At 38.0% G+C, this 22,977-nt stretch overlaps 2 protein-coding genes across 4 annotated transcripts in view; one reads left to right on the top strand and one right to left on the bottom strand.

Annotated features, from left to right (window-relative positions):
• The window catches only part of apba1a (amyloid beta precursor protein binding family A member 1a), a 60,944-nt gene extending 44,252 nt beyond the window's left edge, over positions 1–16,692 (top strand). For both annotated transcript variants that reach the window (XM_042487487.2, XM_088077203.1), the window contains exons 7-14: positions 1,871–1,903; positions 4,193–4,279; positions 5,039–5,224; positions 6,210–6,389; positions 6,588–6,800; positions 7,715–7,834; positions 7,939–8,079; positions 10,177–16,692. In XM_042487487.2, coding sequence (XP_042343421.1) covers positions 1,871–1,903; positions 4,193–4,279; positions 5,039–5,224; positions 6,210–6,389; positions 6,588–6,800; positions 7,715–7,834; positions 7,939–8,079; positions 10,177–10,248 — 1,032 coding nt within the window. In that variant the 3' untranslated portion in view covers positions 10,249–16,692. The remainder of the gene's footprint in view (positions 1–1,870; positions 1,904–4,192; positions 4,280–5,038; positions 5,225–6,209; positions 6,390–6,587; positions 6,801–7,714; positions 7,835–7,938; positions 8,080–10,176) is intronic.
• A 4,651-nt stretch (positions 16,693–21,343) lies between these two features.
• The window catches only part of entrep1 (endosomal transmembrane epsin interactor 1), a 35,667-nt gene continuing 34,033 nt past the window's right edge, over positions 21,344–22,977 (bottom strand). For both annotated transcript variants that reach the window (XM_088077205.1, XM_088077204.1), the window contains one exon: positions 21,344–22,638. In XM_088077205.1, the coding sequence (XP_087933331.1) occupies positions 22,327–22,638 (312 nt within the window). In that variant the 3' untranslated portion in view covers positions 21,344–22,326. The remainder of the gene's footprint in view (positions 22,639–22,977) is intronic.

The following is a 22,977-nucleotide window of genomic DNA, read 5'->3' as shown; positions in this document are numbered from 1 at the left end:
GTTAAATAATTTATCTCTGACTGTGAAATATGCACCCTCCTAAATATTTGACATCTGTTCTGTCATTTTTTCCTTTTTTTGTATTCTGTTTTTGTGTTATAGTTAATTTATTTGTAATATGCACCTAAGGTCTATCTAAAGTATCCTGAAACATTTATACATTTTTTTTCTTTAAATATTCTATTTCTTTCAAATTCAGGTTGAACGCCTATCACTTAAATTTCCATGTGAAATGACCTTGACATTCAGAAGTTCTTCCCCAAAACACAGCTTGAGCGAGCAGAACTGACCAGCAGTGCTCAGTGGGACATGCTTTCAGTTCCAAAATTAGATTAATATACCCAGAACAGTGAGTTGGACTGTGTGGCGATGGACTGTAGGTCTGTACAGACAGAGCCGAGAATCAGCTCTCACTCTGTTCTGGAACCAAAACAACAGAGACACCTGCTGGTGGAGGAGGGCTAATGCAAATATAAATATAAATGTCTTTGTTTCCCTCCATGGCGACATATCTTAAGACTCCCACTGTACATGTGTCAAACAATTCAGTATGAACAGAGAATGAACACTGACAGACAGTGATCTGAAATATTAGAATAACAAGACAATCTTAGTTGTAGGCTTTACGTTTATAGGCTTGCCATCATACTAACTAGGTGACCTGGTGATCCTGTTAGAGTGCAGAGTGAATGCAAAATTATAATGCCAATGAATAAAGATTTTTAGTGATATTTAAAACAAATGGCACAAATTAAGAGTAGGAAATGTGATCTTACAGGATTAAGATGGATAGCTAGATAGAGTAGTTTAGTTTTGTGTAGTATAGCATAGTGTAGTGTAGTACAGTATAATATAGTGAAGTGTAGTGTTGAATAGTATAGTGTGTAGAATAGTATAATACAGTGTATTATAGTATACTCCAGTGTAGTGTAGTATAGTATAGTACAGTACAGTACAGTATAGTGTAGTGTAGTATAGCACAGTATGGTATAGTACAGTGTAGTTAAGTGTAGTGTAGTGTAGTATAGTATAGGTTAGTATAAGATACATATCTGTAGAATATATAGTATAATGAATATACTATAAAATACACATATACAGTTTTTACTAAAATACAAATATTAGAATATTTATAAAAAAATCCTTTCACAATGGATACATGCAACTGGATAGGGCTGACGAGGATAACTCATGCAGCTAAATCAAACTATCTGCTATTTCATAGTATACATAAGTAACTTACCAATGTGTACTGACAGCCCACTGCAAAATTCTTATTGGTAAATACTGATGTGAGATCTAAGGTCTGTCTTCATTTGGCATCCTCATTTTGCACATATAAAGTGGATAACTCAGTGGCCTAAACCCTAAAATTTGTTCCTATTATTTGCATTTTGGGTTTTTTTCCATTCCAATCTATTGGCACAATATTTTAAACCATAATTGTCAAAAAAAAAAAAATTCATGGTCATCAAAATGTCTACTTTGTCCTCTAAAACAGTTAAATCACACTTTTTCCTGCTCTCCTCCTTTTTAGTTTTAGTCCTCTGTTCACTTTTAATGCAATTCCTAGGAGGGACTCTGGTCAGGTCACATGAATACAGTGCTGCCATCGTCCTTCATCTTCAATTACTATACAGATGTACTATCCAGGGGCTTTACCTGTTATGTTCATCACAAACAAAGACATAAACATATAAACAACATGAACACAACTATTCAATGTGAACAAAATGTCAAACCCTGTACAGTATGATGTCACTACAGAACGAACAGCCCGTCCCGCCTCCCTCTCTGTGATCCAGTCGGTCTCTCCTGTGCGCTGCTCTAACCCATGACTCTCCTGTCTGCTTTATTCCATGCCTGGCAGACGGCCCAGAAATTAGCCCAGAACAGGAAGAAGGTGCAGTACCTACATATCTGTCTCCTCCTCCTCCTCCTCCTCCACACTGCAGAGCACTGTATCTCTTTCTCCTCTGCTTGGCTCTTTGTCCCTCTCTCTCTGTCTGTTTGTGTCCTTTGTGTCCTCTTCACTGTGCTTTCAGTCTAATGAAGTGTTGGCATTTTCCTGAATCCAGTATTGTGTTGTTGGAGGTGATATTCGTTGTGACAGTCCCTCCCTTTGGTCTCAGTCCTTTTTACCATTTATCCATTCCATATCAGACATTTTGTTACTCCCCATAATTTGGTCAAACTGGTTAACTGTGTGTGATGGATACAGTTTGCTGGATACAGAAAACAGCTGTTATATTTCTGACACTGTGAGCTCTCTCTGGGTATCTCTCCTTTCTCTCTCTGCTGCCGATGCTATATTTGTAGCGATACTATGTATGATTGTGCATATTAACCATAGACTGTATATAAAGATGGACAACACAACTCCACCACTTCTCACTATGCTGAAGTGAGGTTAAAATATCCGAGATACGGGCGTTGCCATCTTGCAATGTAATGGCACTGAGAACCAGAGTCTGCGCAGTAGCGATATCCGTAGTGGGGAAGTTACTGCCCAAAACACCCGTCCGACCAATCACGACCATCACCATTAAATGCAGGTGCACGGATTGGCTGTTACAGCTGTCAATCATGGATGAAATCCCCCTTTTGTATTTTTTGGTAACTCATTAAAACAGAATTTATCATAAAAGCACACACTTGAACAAACATCAGGTGATGAGAACTACCTTCAGTGACAGAAACGGTTTTCGGGAAAAATGTATTTGGCGTGTACTTTGAGTTTTTAGTTGGGCCTATGTCCCATTCACTAACATGGAGGGGCGGGCTTTATGACCTATACTGCAGTCAGACACCAAGGGGCGATTGAGATTAAATAACCTCACTTTGGGGGAGCTGTCATGTCATCCATCTTTATATACAGTCTATTATATTAACCTACAGCACAACCTGATTTAGCCAATTAGGAAATGTTCCTCATTCCTCAGCCCTCTGACATCATCAATGTGCTGCTATAGTGCTTCATTCAAAATTTCTCTGTGCTTCTTCAGATCTAAGATAGGTTTTCGAAATAGCAAAATTGAACAAAATCCTCAATAACATTTGACAAAATCCTTATGAGCTACTACAGGGTTAGCAAGTTATCTTGCAAACTAGGTAGGCTATAAGTAAGCTTTCTAATAGGCTAGAATATTTGCAAGTTAGCTTGTTAGCTAGATATGCTATGCTTACAAGTTGTTTTGACAGTATGCTAGATTAGATTAGATTAATTTTATTAATACTGAAGGAAATAGAAGGGCCAAGCAGCTCGCAGTAAATAGAATAACATGACAAGACAATAAAAACAAGTTAAACAAAACAGAAAAAAATAACAATCAGATAAGAACACAAGCCTAGAAAGGAGGAGGAATTAAAAAGTCTTGTTGCTGGATATTGTTCGGTAAAAAAAAAAAAAAGTGAGGATTAAAAAAAGTTTGAAAGTAGCACAGTAGCAGCATACTGATGATGTCAGAGGCCTGTGACTGGTTGATCGGTATGTTGGTCCAGGAACATGTCCCACCTTGCAAATCATTTGCGAATCATTAACAATTACTTAATATAGTATATAAAATGTTATCATGTGTGCAACAAAAAATAACAAAACAAAGTATGGAAAATAGATTGTAAACATTATTAATTATCATTTCATTTTTAACAGTCAAAAAACTACTAAAGTAATGGTTAATTAACTAACCATTAATTATTATTATAAAGTGTTTACATTTCACACCCTCTGCCAAAATTTGGAATGCATTTACATTATCAGGAATATCATATCATCAAGATTAACAGGTAATTCACACTTAGTCTTATGTTGGAAAAAATATAAAAAGGTGACTGGAAAGAAAAATAAATTATATTAAACTTTGACATTTAATGGAATTATCCATCAAGAGTATCTTGAGTCTATCTTGAGTCCAGAATCTTTGAGTCAAAGGGCACTTTGTCTAAAAGATTTTGGACTTTTAAGGGTTTATGGATCAGAAAGTGAAATTAATTTAGCAACTGTTTCTTTCACTGTACTCTGCTTATCGTCACGTTATGAACCTGTGTGCATTCAAGAACATGTGCTTACTAAAGTTTTGACCTTTCCGTGTCTGTATCTTTTATGAATGTGTTTAATTTTGCTTTTGTTGTTGTGTGTGTGTGTGTGTGTGTGTGTGTGTGTGTGTGTGTGTGTGTGTGTGTGTGTGTGTAGGCCCCTGAGGGTGAGCCTCAGCCCATGACAGAGGTGGATCTCTTCATCTCCACCCAGAGAATCAAAGTGCTCAACGCCGACTCACAGGTACTCACCGTGTCTGATGTACTGTTCACACCTGTAGTGCCTTTTCCAGTCCCATCATTGGGAAAAGACTACTAATTGAAATATTAGATTTGAGCCAAGTACACAGTGATGTGGAAAAGTATTTGAAGTTCAGTAAGTTAACCCTGAGGACCCACTTTAATATTACTTACACTAATACTTCTGTACACAAAATGCGCTTTTAAAAATCAGGCTACAAAAAATATTATACATTTAATATAATTTTTTTTAACTAACACCAGTCCTAATAATAAATATCAAATTAGAATTATTGTTTTTGTCATGTTGCCACTATGTTTTAAGATGAAAAAATTAATTATTCTCAATACACTACATGCAAAGTAGACTTCTTTGTTGGTTTTTATTTTATTGATCACAGTCTGGGATATGTCAATGATTAGCAGCAACATTGATTGTGACAGAGAAAATACTTATACTTATTTCCACTAGGCACACTATCTGCCAAATATTGTAAAAATGATGTCATCACGGGGAAAATAGTAAAAATGACAAATTCCAAGGGAAAAGCCCAAAATGACACCCAGAAAAAATACAATGCATGTTTTTATGCTTTGATGGCTGTAGGATTAAATATTACAGTTTGACCTTCCAATGTGCACCTATAAAGTCTTTTTAATTCACAGTCCTTAAGTACTTGGTGTGGTTGCTTATGTTATTTAGTTTTATGACCAACCCCAAATTTAGATGATTTAAGGACTCTTATGATTCACTGACTTCCAGGAGACCATGATGGACCACCCTCTGCGGACCATCTCCTACATTGCCGATATTGGCAACATCGTGGTTCTGATGGCCCGCCGCAGGATGCCGCGCCCCGACTCTCAGGAGAGCGTGGAGGCCTCAGACCCAGGTCAAGACAGCAAGCGCCAGTACAAGATGATATGCCACGTGTTCGAGTCTGAGGATGTGAGTGCAACAGCAATGTTATATAATTCCAACAACATGCAAAAGGGACAACACTTTATAATGTTAATTTTTATGCTTTAATCACCTGTGAAATTGACCTCAGTTAGATAAAAAAGAACTAGAACTGACCAAAAGATAATATTAATGATTACAATTTCAAGCGTTGTAATGCCGTGTTTATACCAAATGTCATACAAATTTTCATGTCACGTCACTTGTGCATTGAGTATTTTCAGAACATTTTGCAACTTGCAAAAATTCGCCCTCAAAAGCTGTGGTTAGCTTAGATGCAGCTAACGGCTAACTTGGTTTGCAGTGAAACACAACAGATAGCTGGATGTAAACAGACAGGCTCCATGCCCTGAAGCAGAGTGAACCAAGACGCTAACACTCTTTATTATTTATCAAAGTGTCACGGAAGCACATTTCACGCCTTTTGCTGTTGAACACAAGAGTGGTTATGCTCAAAACATCACTTTGGTGCATTGAATAAGTGAAAACTGGAGCCCTGCAATGTGTGAGATGTTTTTTGCAGTTTTATTTTTTATTTTTTCATTTTATCTCATGTTTGGTTCAGCACCTGTTCCAAGTTTGGATTGGATGTGTCTGCATACTTTTTCTTCTGTATACCTACCTGCTTGACACAGCACCCTGGGATTTCATGTAACTTTATAGCTTTGCTCACCGAACTCTGAGCCGTCTGGGCCCTTATTTGTTCTTTTTCTGTATGGTACTGATGCTGAGTTTAGCTCCGTGTGTCCACAGACAGAGTTTGTCTTTCATTTCTGGATCTCAGTAACATCGGGAGAATCTCAGCTAGATCTTAACACTGATATCGCTATTGTGTGCTCAACCTGATTTGCATCTGTTTGCATCTTTGCATTGACTTTCTATGAAAACTGGCCTCACAAAACGCTCGTATCACGTTTGTTGTGAGCAAACCATAAGTCTGTCATTTCTCCCCTTTACCTGTCCTGTCCTCCAGGCCCAGCTGATCGCCCAGTCCATCGGGCAGGCCTTCAGTGTGGCCTACCAGGAATTCTTAAGGGCCAATGGCATTAACCCTGAAGACCTGAGCCAGAAGGAGTACAGTGATCTGCTCAACACACAGGACATGTACAATGATGACCTCATCCACTTCTCCAAGTCTGAGAACTGCAAAGACGTAAGCTGTGGTTGTGTACCATTTAAACATCTTTGTCCCAGTGTCTAAACCTTAATTTGTTCTTTAAGTAAAATTCGTACACCGCCCAAAATGTCAATTAACATTTCTTAACCACTGCCCCATTAACACAAATGCATGCTGCTATACAAAAAAATAACCATGAAAACTTCATCATTGAATGTTTTTGTATTACTTCAGGTGTTCATAGAGAAAGCCAAGGGGGAGATTCTGGGCGTAGTCATCGTGGAGAGTGGGTGGGGCTCCATCCTGCCCACTGTCATCATTGCCAACATGATGCATGCTGGGCCGGCTGAGAGGTCTGGCAGACTGAACATAGGAGACCAGATCATGTCCATAAATGGGACCAGTCTGGTGGGACTGCCACTGTCCACCTGCCAGAGCATCATCAAGGTATGTGTATGCTGTTATGTTTGTAATAATTAACATTGTGAGTATACTGATTACAGAGGTGCACAGCTGCTATAGTTCTCTCTCTCTCCGTACATACACTGAGTTTATGGTGATTACGTACCTCTGGCTACAATTAAACTTTATTTATAGGGCTCTTTCTTAACATAAGTCATAATGTGCAATAAAAAACAAACATAAAAATGTGAGCATTCTTCTTTTTTTCTTTTTTTTAAGTCCCTCATTTAGTTTAGCTATAAGTGTTTTGGTCATTTGCCCTTATTTGATAAACATAGTAGAGATACAGACTGGAAATGCATGGCAAGATAAGAGCAGAATTTGCAACAACAGATGAGTCGAACCATTGCAGCTACCTGTACATGGTATGCATCTTAACCACTTATCCACTCACCTCCAGCATTAAGATGAAGGTCAACATTCAGTTCAAAAAAAGACACGCAGTTAGTTTGAAAAAGCTAAAACAGGTGTAAAGTTAGGTGTAGTTCAAAGATATGTGGCAGGGGTGCCCTGTAACTCACCTGGTAGATCGGGCACCCCATGTACATGTAATTGCAGCAGCAGCCACCTCTGCCAATAATGTGCAATTGGTTTGATGCATCAAATGCTGAATGGAAATATTGAATAAATGTTAATTGAAGAAAACTAGGAGTGCTTGGATGCTGATGGAAGCATGATTGAACCTTCTCATGAGACCTCAATCGTGTGGCTTGATAACTACTTGTAAGTGGGATGAAAATTCTGATTATGAGAGGGATTGCTTTTATACTTGCATTAAAGAGGCTGTGTTTGCAGGTTAGAAGCCAGTGAGGGAACAATATGAACATCTTATTATCTGTCTGAGTAATCATGTAAACCTTTTCATCTTCACTGATACTGTATGTTTTTTCTTCTTGTAGGGTCTGAAGAACCAGTCTGGGATCAAGTTAAACATTGTGAGATGTCCGCCAGTGACCACTGTACTCATCAGACGGCCAGACCTCCGCTACCAGCTGGGCTTCAGCGTCCAGAATGGAATTGTGGGTAGCACTGTGATTCTGCTCTGTATGTCAAATAATTCTTTCAGTTCTGATGAGTGAAATTTGATTTGTCGTCTAAATGAGGTGATCTGTTTCATCAACAGATCTGTAGCCTTATGCGCGGGGGCATTGCTGAACGGGGCGGGGTCAGAGTGGGTCACCGCATCATCGAGATCAACAGCCAGAGCGTGGTGGCCACCCCCCATGAAAAGATTGTCCACATCCTGTCCAACGCTGTAGGAGAGGTAAGACATCATACTGGACATTATAAACACTGTGATCTAAACCAGTGGTTTCCAACTGGTGAGTTGTGGTCCAAAAGTGAGTCGTGGGTCCATTCTCAATGGACTTGTGAACATGCCAGGTTTGTAAAAACCACACTTTAAAATTAAAGCTCTGTTCCTGAAATTAACTCTACTTGAAAATAAAGTGCTGTTTCTGTTTATTCTTGCGATATGTTTTATTTCTTTGTGTTCTAAGACAACATGTTTACATTTTGTGAAATACAGTCAAATATGTGGTCATTCATAATGTGTGAACCTGAACCTTGAAATCTGGCATGACTAAATAGGAACCACTAAAGTAGTCTTTCACTTTTCACCTTTCACTCAAAATGTGTGGCCTTATTATCAGCCAGTCAGTTGCTGAGCAGAAGAAACAGCATCAAATGTCTTTTAATATGCTTTGCAGCAAGGACTTTTAACTGTGCTGTTTGCTTGGTTATAAACAGCAACATCAGCCACATGACACCCAGTGGTGCATGCCAGTGCACCCAGTGTAAGCAGCTCAACACCCTCCTGACCCCCCCAGTTTAGAGTCCCAGATCAGAAGTTCAGAAGTTCAAAATGTGTGTTTTAACTTAGCCACTTTATTTGAATGAGCATATTTCACGCATGTTCACACAATGTACACAATAAAATTGACCCAGTTGGCTAGGATAAAGGATAATTTTCAACATGGACTCTGTTTTCCCATATTATTGTATCCAATGGGGACAACAATTTTGTAATTTGGTCCAGTATTAAGTGAGACAGCTGCAGATAAAACAGGCTACGATGACCATTTGGGCCATGTTGGCACCACCAATACACATCCACTTAAAGTGCTTATTTTTGCCACTGGTATGTTCAGCTCAGTTTAGTTTAATTCAGTTCAGTTCAATTCAATTCAGTTCAGTTCAATTCAATTTTATTTATTATGCCTATTGTCACAAATTACAATTTGCCTCAGAGGGCTGTACAGCATATGAAATCTCTCTGTCCTTGGACCCTCACAGCGACTCAGGAAAAACATTCAGATTGTTATTTTAAGTGTCTAACAACATTGTGGAAAGGATCTTTACAGAGAGAAACCTTTTTGTTGAAGGTTAAGACCCTTTTTGTTTGACCAGAACAAGCCCAGAAATCACCATCACCAAACCCACCAGACTCCATTCAAATAAACAGCAATTTCATCATTGCAAAACACACTTCATTCAAAGTCGACAGAAACAAAACAAAACTCACACAAGCCATCTTGATTGATCTCTCCATTGTACCAACAATTACCAACTCTGGTTTGGCTGAAGTAAATCCTTAATTCACCCAAAATTAGCCTGTGCACACAGGTTTTTTAAACAGGTAAACCTGCTGAATATGAGTGATTTGCTACATTCCCACCACCACTGAACTCACCGCTGGAGAGCAAGTCTGCCTCAGCTGGTGTGTGTGTGTGTGTGTGTGTGTGTGTGTGTGTGTGTGTGTGTGTGTGTGTGTGTGTGTGTGTGTGTGTGTGTGTGTGTGTGTGCGTACGTGTGTGAGTCCTTTGACCTGGGTGTACACATTCCCATTGCAATAAAAAGACAGATGTTAGCGGGTATTAGCGGGGGATTTTTGCAGTGGGAATGAGGCTTTAGATGTGCAAATATCTTGGTTCTGTACATGCTAGAATTACTGTTCATTTAAACAGAGGCTGGTAGAATTAGTCATAGCAATTTGTGGGCTGTATGTGTTTAAGCAAAAAGGATTCCACTCCTTAACAAACAGATCTATCTCTGTAGAGGTCATTTCCATCATGGTTTTAGACACTCCGAATGATAGTTTGAGCCTGCAGGTGGCAGGCCTGCTGTCAGGGAGTTGATGAAAAGGTCTATGGTTGACCCTGAAATGGGTCCAAATACAAGTTTACCAACTGACTTATATCACTGACAATATAAGGTGTTTGTCTTTACATGATAAATAAATGAAATATCCTTAAACACATTGAAACATGCCATCTGATGCTCCCTCCCCCCTGCAGGTAGCATTAGTGGATTCTACTTTACGACTAATGATTTGAATGCTTTGTGTCTGTGACTGTGTCAGATCCACATGAAGACAATGCCTGCAGCCATGTACCGCCTGCTGACCGCCCAGGAGCAGCCTGTTTACATCTAACCAGACGAAGCCCTGACCTCATACACCCTTTAAACTTCCTGCAATCATCCGTCATCCCCCGAGCCGACCCCCTCTACCTGGCCCAGCGCTGCTTCTCCTGCCCCCCTTCTATTCACTCCTGATGGGCGATAGTGAGTACATGTGCAACTGGTGAAAATATGTTTACACCTGGAACATTTTCAGCAACTAGTAGTGCTCCAGAATCCTAAAAAAATGTTCTTCCTGTTTCACTGTTGACACTCTGAAACTCGACACATTTCACACTTTGAATTTCGGCAGCAGATCATTCAATCAAGTGTATCTGTTCAGTTTAGGCAACTAAGACCGACTGTTGATAGTTGTGCTCATTGTCAGATAGAAAAGGGAGAACTTTTCACACACTAGAAACCTTATTTTTAACGAACAGGAACTGAACCCTGATTGTAGACTTGAGGGCAATCTGCACATCCAGCCCTGACCTTCACACCCTGACTGTATTTTCTGCCATGCTGCTATTTCACTGGCAGATCACTGCCTGTGTCTTGTTATATTTCCGTCTGTTTTATGTGCATTTTTCATGCTGTAGCTGCATTTCATGGGACCAAGCTTACTTTCACTCTCCCTACTTCCACTGCAATCCACTCCAATCACTGTACAATGGTGTTCTTTGCACAACACAGAGCTCCCCGCAGAGGGAGTATGTAAATCTTGCTGACAAATGACTGTGTGAGTACACACACTCCCCCTTGTCACATTCCACATGTTTGCTGTATTGTACAATAGTTGACGCTGCAGCTCCTCATTTCTAACTCTGCTGTAGTCACGTGTTACAGTCGTTCTGTTTCAGTCCTGTTAGTTTGATATGTGTCTCCTCTGTACATAGCACCAGCTGTAGCTCCAGTCAGCACGTTAGAACAGCCATTACCCCTTTCAAACTGGGATCAACATCAGCTTTCTTGTGCTGCTAGTTTCATTTACTTACATTTACACTTAAAAAAAAAAACATGGAGAAAAAGGCAACTTGGTAGAAAAATATAACACAAATTTAAAAATAAATAAATAGATAAATTTTTAAAAATTGGTAAACAATCACAAGAAATTTACCACAAAATAAGTGGACACAAAAGAGGACGGATATTTAAAAAAAAATCCTGAGAAATGGTCTGAAAACTATATTTATAATTACTATAATTTTTAATTTAATTAATTATGTAAGTGTTTTTGTTTTTTACTCTTCTTTTTCTGCTTATTTTCTTCTTCCCATGTTTTTTTGTTTGTTTGGTTCTTTTTTTTTTTGCCCTGTTTTCCAAGGGTAAAGTAACCCCTCTTATACCACAAACTCTTCTTCGTATATCTGTCTCACAGGTGACCCTGTTACTCTAAACCTGATGACCCTCCGTGTCCCTGTCAAGGTGTTTGCACCAGACGCAGGGATGGAATGTGAGTCTAAATAACCCCAGGCTGCTTTTATGTATATATATATATATATATATATATATATATATATATATATATATATATATATATACACGAAACCGAGTAAATCGACCCCAAACCGCATTATCTACTTCAAAAAATTCGACTTTTTCGAAAGTCGAAATTCGAAGATTTCAGTCCGACTACCATATTAACATGTATTTCAAAACTACCACAAATATTAAGCTTTTTCTAACATCATGTGAATGTAGTGAGTGTCAATAAAAATCAAGCACTTCCTGCACATTTCACATTAAAAGCTTACATCAGAGGCTATCAATTTCAAACTTTGCCTCAGGAGGTGTTGAGTGTAACCGACAGTAGCGTTAAAGCAAAGTACAACCAGGAAGTGGGAGTAAAAACAATTAGAGTGACAGATCAATTTAGAGTTCAAAGGTTTAAATAACCAGCGCTAGAAAAGTGATGTTGGTCCAGGTATTCAAAGGGTTAAGAGAGGCGCAGGTTAAACAATATGGATCCTCACCAAAATATGAATCAGCATAATTGTAAAACCGGGGACATAATGAATAAAGTCCTGTCTCTAATGTGTACCTCTTTAAAGGAGAGGCTTGACTGACTGAAGGTAAATGTCTGCAGACTCTATTTTAGAATTTACAGTAACTAACAAACAACAGTTGAACCCAGATCCATTCTTCATCATTAGTTATCAAACCATTACAGTCACAGTGGAATTATTCTGTTAATGAATTTCCCATTAATTGCGTAAATTGCCAGAGCGACATTTACAGTGACCACCAAAGACATCCTCCACACTCCTTTTGACATGTAGCATCGTTTAATAACCAAATTTGTGAGGGACAGTTGTTGAACTTTAAGAGTTTAATGTGACATTTTGGGAAATTTCTAATGTTCTTATAAATGGGATAAATGATAATAATTTAGTTATTATAGATGAGAAGAAAGAGGGCAGGAGGGGCATTTAACATTTTGACATTTTAAACGTTAGACATATAATCAGGATTATTAGACTTTTTAGAGTTATGAATGTGAACGCAGTAACTCAGCAGAGTACTTTCAACTGAGAATCAATCTATGTTGTACTCTGAGGTAACCGAGGTGTAGTCAGTCAGAGGGAGTACGTGCTGCTGACTGTGTTTTCCAAGGCCACCGGCCACAGGTCTCCATATGGTGTCCAACAAATAGTCACTTTTTTGTTTCTGCAATGCACACCACTCACAGGTTTGTTTCTTATAAAAGTGCAATGTCTTTTTATGTTTATTTTGTTGTCAAACTTGAAACATTCTTCATGTCAGATTACTTATTTTTATGTTTCAGGGTAATTTGAAATTTTTATTTAGTATTTATGCACAGAGTAATTCTGCACAGTAGCTTATTCTTTTTTGTTTTTTTTTTTTGTTTGTTTGTTTTAATAGTTTTGGTTAATAAGGCTGAATATACGATGACAACGAGACTGTAGCCTTCCGGTGTTTCATGTTTTAGCTCATTTACTACAGAATGTATAGTCCTTGCATTTCTGCTGGCCACTTTCCCAAAATGTAATCTTTTTCATTTTTTTTTTTTAAAAATCTGATTGTAAAAAATGGAACACTTTAACACCAGGACTGACATCGCTTTTCTTTTGCTGCAGTCAGATGCCTTACACATGCACTGAAACCTTAGAAATTGATGGTCTGATTAATAAAAAATGTCCCATAATATGAAGAAAAAGGGGGTGAAAAGAAAAATGATCAGAAAACTAGCTGGGGGAGGGGTTATTATGTATCATCAAAAACAAGGGAAAAAAGTCTAGAAAACTTTATTTCTAATTCTCTGTATTTAAAATTTTGTTACAGGAAATAAGATTAAAAAGTCAAATTTTCCAGGCACTTTCTTGAAATATTTTTTTTAAAACATTTATCTTTTTTTCCCCACTTACTTTCAAGTAATTTTCTTGTAAGATTTTTTACAAATTTCTTACTACGTTCTGGGCCATTTCTTGTAGAGTTCCTTGTCATCCTCTTTCTGTGTTTTTCAAAGAAATCAAGTCATTTTGCTCAGGTTTCAAAGGGTTAAACTTGGTTGTATAATTAACCCCAGCGAGTATCATTCCAAGGTTTCCTTTCTTGACAGGCTGATTTTACTACAGTCATGAAATCAGTGGTCACTTCTGAGAACTAAAAACAGTGGAAAAAGGTGGATGGGCGTGTAGAGAGTAATGGGCTAAAACATGTGAAAACACCGGCATGGACTTCACCAAATGCTGTGGATATTCTTGATTATCTGCTCTTTTGAATTGAAGGTACTTTAAATAGTGAAAGTGGCACGAGACTAACATGAACTGAAAACCAACAATATTTGCAGGTTTCTTCTGTTAAGATATAAAACCTGTCAAAACTGTGAAGATGTTAAGGTTTTATGTACCAGGTCAGTCATGAACCTTAAAGATTAAGTCTGGTGTGTAACATGAAGTAGCATTCAATTGTGAGGTTACAGATTGCAACAGACTGAAACTTCTTCTATGTGCCAAGCATGTAGGAGAACTACAGTAGCCAATACAAAAACTTAATAACACAAATGTCCCTAACCAGAACCAGTATTTGATTTCTCTGTTCTGAGCTACTGTAGAACAACATGGAAGACTCAGACGGCTAATTCTAAAAAAAAACACAATGAGTTTCAAGTGATAAACTGATGAAAACATAATTATGAATATGAATTCAATTTCTACCAATATGTGCCCCTAAATCCTACACACTGGACCTTTAAAAATACTGTAAATACAGTCTATGGGCCAGCTGTGCATTCTGGGTAAGATGCTACACTTAAATACAGTAGATTGAAAATAATAATAGATTTAAATTGACACTTTATAAAATTTTAATATTGAAATTTGTGGCTTAGAGGTTATTGCAGTCACGTATCATTGTCTCCCAGCCAACTCAGGCAAGCTGATTGGTTGAATTCAATAAGGATGTAGCTTGTAAAATAAAGAAAAATCCATAAATTTCATTTCATGTTGACTCAGTGAACCAGTTATTTTATTTGTAAGATGCAAAACAAATTCTTAACTCGTATTTTACTTAAGTCTCAGATTGCTGATTTTAAGTAGCTTATTTCTGTTCAACAGAGCTAATCCCATAATCTGTAAATGTACAACTGTCCTTTAACAGTGTAGCACGTCATCAGAGCATGTGTTTTGGACCAGACATCAGCTCTGCTCAGATATCAGTCCGTTATTTCCCTTTAAAGTTCTCCAGTTTTTATTGATGCAGCTGTTACAGACGGTGGATGCATGTCCTTCCCAGTGAAAATAATGTATAGGGATTGACTTTACATAAAGATTTACAGTGTGCACATCTGTAACGTTTTCTCTCTGACTTCCATGCAAAATGGCAGTCAAGTCAACAGCGGATGTGTTGTTGTCATGATTAAGATTAAAAGTTATTTAAGAAATCATGCCGTGCTCACGCCAAATGCGATGCAAATTTTCATGCTGTGTTACTTGTATGTATACAGCTGTTGCAGTGTTTTTGGAGCTTTTTGAAATTTACGAGAATTCACCCTCAATGCTATATTACGGTTGAGCTAGCTAATGGCTAACTCGGTTTGCAGTGACGCACAACCGATAGCTGGGAGACTCGGTGCACTGAGGCAAGGTGCACAAAAACGATAACATTCTTAATTGGTTATTTTACTGTCACGGCAGCACATTGCCACTTCACGCTTTGCTAAGAAGAAATGAGAAGAACAAAATGTCTCACACAAGTCACAGGCGTATTTACAAGGTTACACGATGGCTTTGCTCACTGATTACGTCCAACATATCCATTATGTTGACCGAATGAATTGCCATCTATTTTTGTGTCTTTACACATAGACTTTGTATGTATTGACTTTGTTGTGCGAAACGTTTGCATCGCGTTTGTTGTGAACGCACCGTTATTTACGAACCTTTTAAATTCTAAATTTTGACTGTCTCTGGATGTTTTGGGAATGTCTGGAGCCTCTTCTTCTCCAACGTACTAAAGCATTTGAACCCAACAGCACCTCCTCTGCATATCTGGGATTGTACCTGCCACCCAAACTTTCTTTGATTTAAAGTTTTCAGCTCCCTGTAGAACGATGGGAAGAGAACTCTCTTTTTCTTTTTTAAGGCTAAAGCGTAAAACGTATCCCACTGTATGCCCCAACTTCAAAACCCACTACTTATTTCATGTGTCTGACCTCATCGATGAATCTCATCTTGGCCTTACTACTGCTGTACTTTTTATGATGTTAAAACTGACACTGAGGAGGAATAGCGGCAACGGCAGCCATTTTTGGACTTTGACCATATGGCTTCTCTGAAGCCACGTGATTACGCTGTACTGTTCTTACTTCGTGTGTGTGTGTGTGTGTGTGTGTGTGTGTATGTGTGTGTGTGGTGTGTGTGTGTGTGGTGTGTGATTACAACCAATGTACTCCATGTTCAAACAAAAACCAGCTGGATATATAAAATTCACATATAGATGAAATATATAGAAAACTATGTAAAGGTATATACTTCTAATGGTTTTGTGTGTTTGGGTCGCCCTTTAGGGAAAGCTTCTGTCAATAGAGAGCAATGTTTTCATTTGAGTGGAATGTAGGACACTGATTGTGTGAAATGACACTTGTATATATATACAGCTAGAGCACAATTTAATTTAAGGTGTGTGTGATGTTTCCCCTGTGGTCGGTCAGGGATCATAGGCTGGTGTGACACGATGAAGCTAATCGAGGAGCAAGCGCTTGGAGCTGGTAGCAGGCAGCAGGGTTTGGCTAACAAGTATTTATAAGTGCACTCATATTGAATGTAACTGAAACGTTAACTCTCAATGTGTCTAAAGAGAAAAAAAAAGAAAAATACCATTTCTGTAAAAGCAGCAGCAATGTTTATTTATTTGCTAGCTTTTTTTCTGTGATGTTCTAGCTATTGGAGCTACATTCCTGTACCAGAGCCAGAATGTTTGTAACAGTATTTACAACAATAAATGACTTGCAGAAGGACTTTGGTTTGGACAATGGTTTATTTTTATTTCCTTTTTTTAGCTTTTCACCTTTAATTGACAGGACAATTACAGAGCGAAAGGGGGAGAGAGAGGGGATGATGTGCAGCAAAGGGCCAAGTTTGGAATTGAACTTGCAGCTGCTGGGGCAAGGGGCTTAGCCTTTGTACGGTGGGCACCCGCTCTACCAGATGTACAAATAATCCTTCTACCCACAGACACTCACACACACACACACACACACACACACACAAACGATCTGTCTATTGTCATTATTATTCCCCCACTTGCCTTTTTCCATGTATTCCATGCAGTCTATTTTAATGTTTACTTCAAGTCAATCAAGTGTCAATTTTATTTATAAAGCCCATTTTTTACAAAACACAGTTTGCCTCAGAGGGCTTTACAGTGTACAACATCCCTCTGCCCTTAGACCCTCACATTGCCCAAGGAATAACTCCCAAAAAAGAACCCCAATAAAGGGGTTAAAAAAAAGGAAGAAACCTCAGGAAGAGCGACTGAGAAGGGATCCCTTTCCCAGGATGGACAGATGTGCAACAAATGTCGTAAAAAACAATTAAATTACAATAATGACAAAGAAGGAGAAGGGGCGGGGGGGGACACTTGTATTCGATTATTTGTCTCTTTGTTATGTCCTGTATGTTTCCATGTCATTCACAAAACGTCACACTACAGTATGCCCCTCAAAAATCAGCAAGCACATCACAGTATAGTTTATCACTTTGAAATCATCAAATACTCTGTTACTTGAAAATCATCAAAAACGTTATAGTATAGTATGTGCTCAAAAATCATTTCTCAGCTTTCAGATATTACAACACCAGTGTGATCCATTTTGTATATTTTTGTAATAAGCTTCTTAGATCTAAATGCATCAAACCCAAGCCTTTTCTTGACTTAAAAGAATGCAGATCTAATGGGTTAGGAAAGACAGGAAAGACGACATAGTATAGTATGTCAAAAAATGGCAAATTTTGACCTGTCAAAAAACGGCTGAAAACGAAATATTATAGCTTGTAGAGACACTTCATAGTATACCATGTTGAAAAAAAGTCTGAAAACATCATAATATAGCATGTTGAGAAATGGCTGAAAATTACATAGTCTAGTATGTTGAAAAATTCAAAATTTGACCTGTTGAAAAATTGCTTAAAACTGCAAGTTTATGTCCTTTGTAGCTTTTTTTTTCATGGTATACTATGAAGTGTCTCTTCAAGGTATAATATTTCGTTTTCAGCCTTTTTTTTGACAGGTAAAAATTTGCTGTTTTTCAACACACTATACAATGACATTTTCAGCCATCTTTCAACATGTTATATCGTAACTGCCCCTTTTTTTTTAACATGGTATACTTTGACATGTCTCTATAAGCTATGATAATTCATTTTAAGCAATTTTTTTGACTTGTCAAAATTTGCCACTTTTGGACATACTATACTGTCATTTTCAGCCTTTTTTTCGACATGCTATATGATGACGTTTTTGGCCTTTTGTTTGTCATGCTTGGCATGCCACCAGGCGCCCCAATGATGTTTTTGACCTTATTTTTGACATTGTATACTTTGATGTGTCTCTACAAGTTATGTCGTTTTCAGACATTTTTTGGCATGTCAAAATTTTGAGATTTTTCAACAAACTATGTTGTTTTCTGCCATTTTTTAAACATGCAATATCATGATGTTTTTGGCCTTTTTTGGACATGGTATACTATGAAGTGTCTCAACAAGCTGTAATATTTCGTTTTCAGCCATTTTTTTGAAGTTAGAATGTGCCGTTTTTGGACATACTGTACTATATCGTATTTCCTGTTCAGCGCAAAACATTTTTGGATTTTGATGATTTTTTGAGCAACATATAATACTGTGACGTTGTTGATGATTTTTGAGCGACATACAATACTATTACCTTTTCGATCATTTTCAAAACAATACTATGACATTTTTGATGGTTTTTGAGCGACATACAATACTATGACATTTTCAATAATATTCAAGAGACATACAATAGACATTTTATTAAGAACTTTGTGTGAAGTCCTCGTATGTAAGTCTTTATTCTGTGCATCTGTAAATCCCCAGCTATACCTGGAATAGCAGTGATTCAACACACACTACACCTTTGCTGCCGCAGCTGTTTTCTCTGTCTTAACCCAGCATGCCACCACTCACCTCGCCATCCGGGTGTGATTGCTGTCTTCACCTTACCCAAACCATCGCAGAGCTGGAGAAATGTATCTCTGATCTCTTCAGTCCAAAAATGTCATAATATAGCATGTTAAAAAAAATGGCTGAAAACGACATAGTTTATATGTTGAAAACATTTCAGAATTTTGACATGTCAAAAGAATGGCTAAAAACTGCATAATATAGCTTGTAGAGATACCTCATAATATAGCATGTCGAAAAAACCAAAAACGTCTTAATATCGCACATCGAAAAAATGGCTGAAAATGACATAGGTTGTTGAAAAATCTCAAAATTTTGACTTGTAGAGACATGTCAAAGTATGCCATGTCATTGGGGCGCCTGGTGTCTCAGTGGATAGAGCAGCGCCCCATGTGCAGAGGCTGTGTCCTCGCTGCAGCAGGGTTCAAGTCCAGCCTCAGCCCTTTGCTGCATGTCTCCCCCTCTCTTTCTTTCCCCCTTTCACGCTCACACTGTCCTGTCAATTAAAGGTAATAAAAGCCCCAAAAAATAATCTTGAAAAAAAACAAAAAAAACGTCATAATATAGTATGTTGAATAAATGGCTGAAAAATTGCTCAAAAATCATCAAAAAAATGACATAGTATAGTATGTCACTCAAAAATCATCAAATATGAATGGGGCATTGGTGGCTTAGTGGACAGAGCCAGCGCCCCATGTACAGAGGCTGAGTCCTCACTCCAGCAGTTGTGGGTTCAACTCCAGTTTTGGCCCCTTGCTGCATGTCATTCCTTTTCTCTCCCCCTTTCACACATATACCCTGTTCTGTCAAATAAAGGTGAAAAAGCCAAAAATTATCTTTAGAAAAATGTCATAGCATAATATGTCACTCAAAAATCATCAAAAGTCTATGCTAAATCATCAAAGTCATCAAAAATGTCATGGTATAGTATGTCATCAATGTCATGACATTTTTGATGACTTTGATGATTTAGCATACTATGACACTGGTGATTTTCACATCAACGACATACTTTATGATTTTCGAGAGAGTTTTTCATAATGTTTGTCAAAAATCATGAAAAACGTTATAGTGTGTCATATAGCATGCCACTCAAGTCATTAAATATCACCAAAAACAACAGTATCATATGTCACTCAAAAATCATCGAAAATGTCATAGTACAGTATGTCGCTTGAAAATCATCAAAAACGTCACAGCATCTTGCTCAAAAATGATTAAAAAAACATCATAGTATAGTATGTCTGTTGAAAATCATCAAAAAAGGTCATCAAAAACGTCATAGTTTAGCAGGCATCGCCAAGTGACCGGCCACTGTCCAGATCCGGACCAAAACGTCATCCTATCCTGACCTGGGGCCAAGTTGTAATAAAAACGTAAGAATGAGAACAGTAATCCTTATAGAGTAGGGCTGGGCAATTGATCAAAAAATAATGGAAACTGACATTGAGAACCTTTAACCAACGTTATCTTACCGATGTCGGTTATTTCGGTTATTTAAAAATTCTGTTAATCCTTTCTCCACTGGGGCTGCCAACTCCTACATATCTGCCATTTGTCTGAAGCTTTTGCGCTCTGTCTCACGCTCCCAGGACACTGAGGAAAATCTCACAGCAAAACGCAGTGACAGCATAAGTGTTGAATAATCATGTAATGCAGTGAACGATTTTAACTCTAGAACAGCTGAGTGTTTGACAGCCGAGTCGTATGTGCTTCCACAGCGTTTCATGATCGCGGATCAAACAGCTGATGGTCCAACAGTGGCGCAGTGAGACAGAGCAGAGCTTCTCCTCACAGCACCAAAGTGTCTGAAAAAATTGCAGAGGTGGAAAGTGACTTCTTTAGACTTCTACAGACTCATTTATGTTAGTTTCAGGTTTAATCAGACTTTGGATGAATCATTTAGAAACAGCAGGATGCATCGCTCCGTGTCTCATCCAGCCGCTTGCACTGAGCTCTCATTATTATTAACAGGGGCATATGTAATGTTTTGGGGGCCTGGGGCCACAGGCACATTACCTTATTTTCACTCTTTCTCTAACTGGGAATGTTGGCAGGCTCTTGGCAACTGTAGGAGAAGCAGGCATACTAAAAAGTTGTTTGAATTTTTTCCTGAGTAAAATGATAAATAGCACAGGCGTTTCACAGAAGATTCACAGAAGCTGAAGTCAGAGTCCTGCAGTCAGGAGAGGCTGGCCTGTTATCAGCACCATGTGCTTTATTAACCTGAAGTCTGTTTAAACGTAAGTTTTTTTATATAATGCTGGAAAGTTTAATAAATAATAATAAATCATATGTTTATTACTCTCACTGTGTCAGTGAACTATGAAGGCAAAACACAAACCACAAAAAAAGCAAAATAATCGTTCATTAATCGTAATAGAGGTAAAAATTTTCGGTTAAACGTGGTATTGATTTTAGGTATGAGGTTGTGTCCTTTGTTGGGAGGAAATTCTAGCAACTGGACCTCTTTGAATTTTAGTTTAATACCCCTGTAGTATAGTATGTCACTCAGAAATTATCATAAAAAAGTCACAGATTAGTAAGTCATTAAAAATAGCATAAATAAGTCATAGTATAGAATGTCTTCCAAAATAGCATAGAAAAATCATAGTATAGTATGTCATTGTAAATGGCATATAAATGTCAATGTAAAGTTTGTTATTTAAAATAGCTTAAAAAAGTCATAGTATAGTATGTTGTCCAAAATAAAATGAAACGTAGTGTAGTTATCTAAAATAGAATAAGAGTCCTAATATGTCGTCAAAAAAACAAAATAGTCATAGCATATTACGTCATCCAAAACAGCATAAAAAAAGCTCATAATATAGTATGTCGTCCCAAATAACATAAAAACATCATAGTGTAGTATTTCATCCAAAATAGCATGAAAAACTTGTTTCCAATAATAAATGAATACTGGATAAATATTTACCTTTCTTTTCAGTCCATTCAAGTTTTCCCAAAAATTACAAAAAGATTTCTTTCCGTGGAACTTGTTGGGAATTAATTAGAAATTATGGACCCATAAAATAAAGCATTACTGTTTTGGTAATATGTGATGATATTAAAGCCAATGCGTGTGACCATTAAATAACACCATAAAACATGTAAAGGAATTGTTGTCTTGTACGGCTGTATTGAGCAGGCTGGAACAAATGCAAACATAGGACAATGTTAAAACCTCAAAGCATACAAATCTTTGTGTGTTTCAATACACCATGTCCATATTTTTCATATTTTAAAAATACATTGTCACAAAAACAGTATGAGCGAAAGGAAAAAGTGGAAAAAAAAACAACAAAAAACTAAACTCATACATTCAAACCTGCACACACACCCACACACACGCACAGATCGTCTTTAGTGGTTTGTTTCCAATCGTTCAAAAGTGTTCTCTCACAGTTTTTAGCCACAGATCGGCAGCCTCCAGCTGTGTTGTCATCCCCTCAAAGCACCGTCTCTCTAAACACTCCGATCAGACTGTGGGGGCGTTCAGGATGATCTGGGCGGGACCCTGTCCTTGACCCTGCCCTTGAACCCACTCTGGAGCCCCCTCTCGACCCTACTTTTCTACTGCTTCCTCGATGATCTGCAGACTCGAGTGCAGCACAGGTAAAGGAGCTGAGGTCCCCGCAGCTCTGCAGGTGCAGCAGACCAGGCCTTCTCCTGGGTGGGCGAGGGAAAGTCTGGGAGGATCTGCCTGCTGGCTGCTGGGGAGGTTTAGGTTGACTGGGACCTACCTCTGACTCAGTGAACGCCTGAAAGCAAACAGGAAACTAATGTTCATGACAGAACAAACATATCATTTATCTTAATAAACTGTTGTATATACTCATAGGTGTCTGTTACTTTGTGCACCCCATTTCTATGACTAAATAACAGCTTCAACACAATCCTAACATCAGATTAATAAACAGACAGCTGGATTACACTGCAATCATTTTAGCAGGGTGGACCATAGACTGTATTGAGAGATGGCTGACATGCCCCCGCTTACCCCAGCTAAACTTATGTGAAGCTAAATTATCCTATAGATAATGTCACTGCCATATTGGGATGGTGAGGTCATTCGGAGCCAAAATGTACACAACAGTGAT

Source organism: Plectropomus leopardus, chromosome 4 (assembly GCF_026936395.1).
Source record: "Plectropomus leopardus strain MGB_pleo_1.0 chromosome 4, ASM2693639v1, whole genome shotgun sequence".
In the NCBI taxonomy this organism is placed as follows: Eukaryota; Metazoa; Chordata; class Actinopteri; order Perciformes; family Serranidae; genus Plectropomus; species Plectropomus leopardus.
The sequence above is the reverse complement of the archived record's forward strand: the minus strand, read 5'-3'. Positions and strand labels throughout refer to the sequence as shown.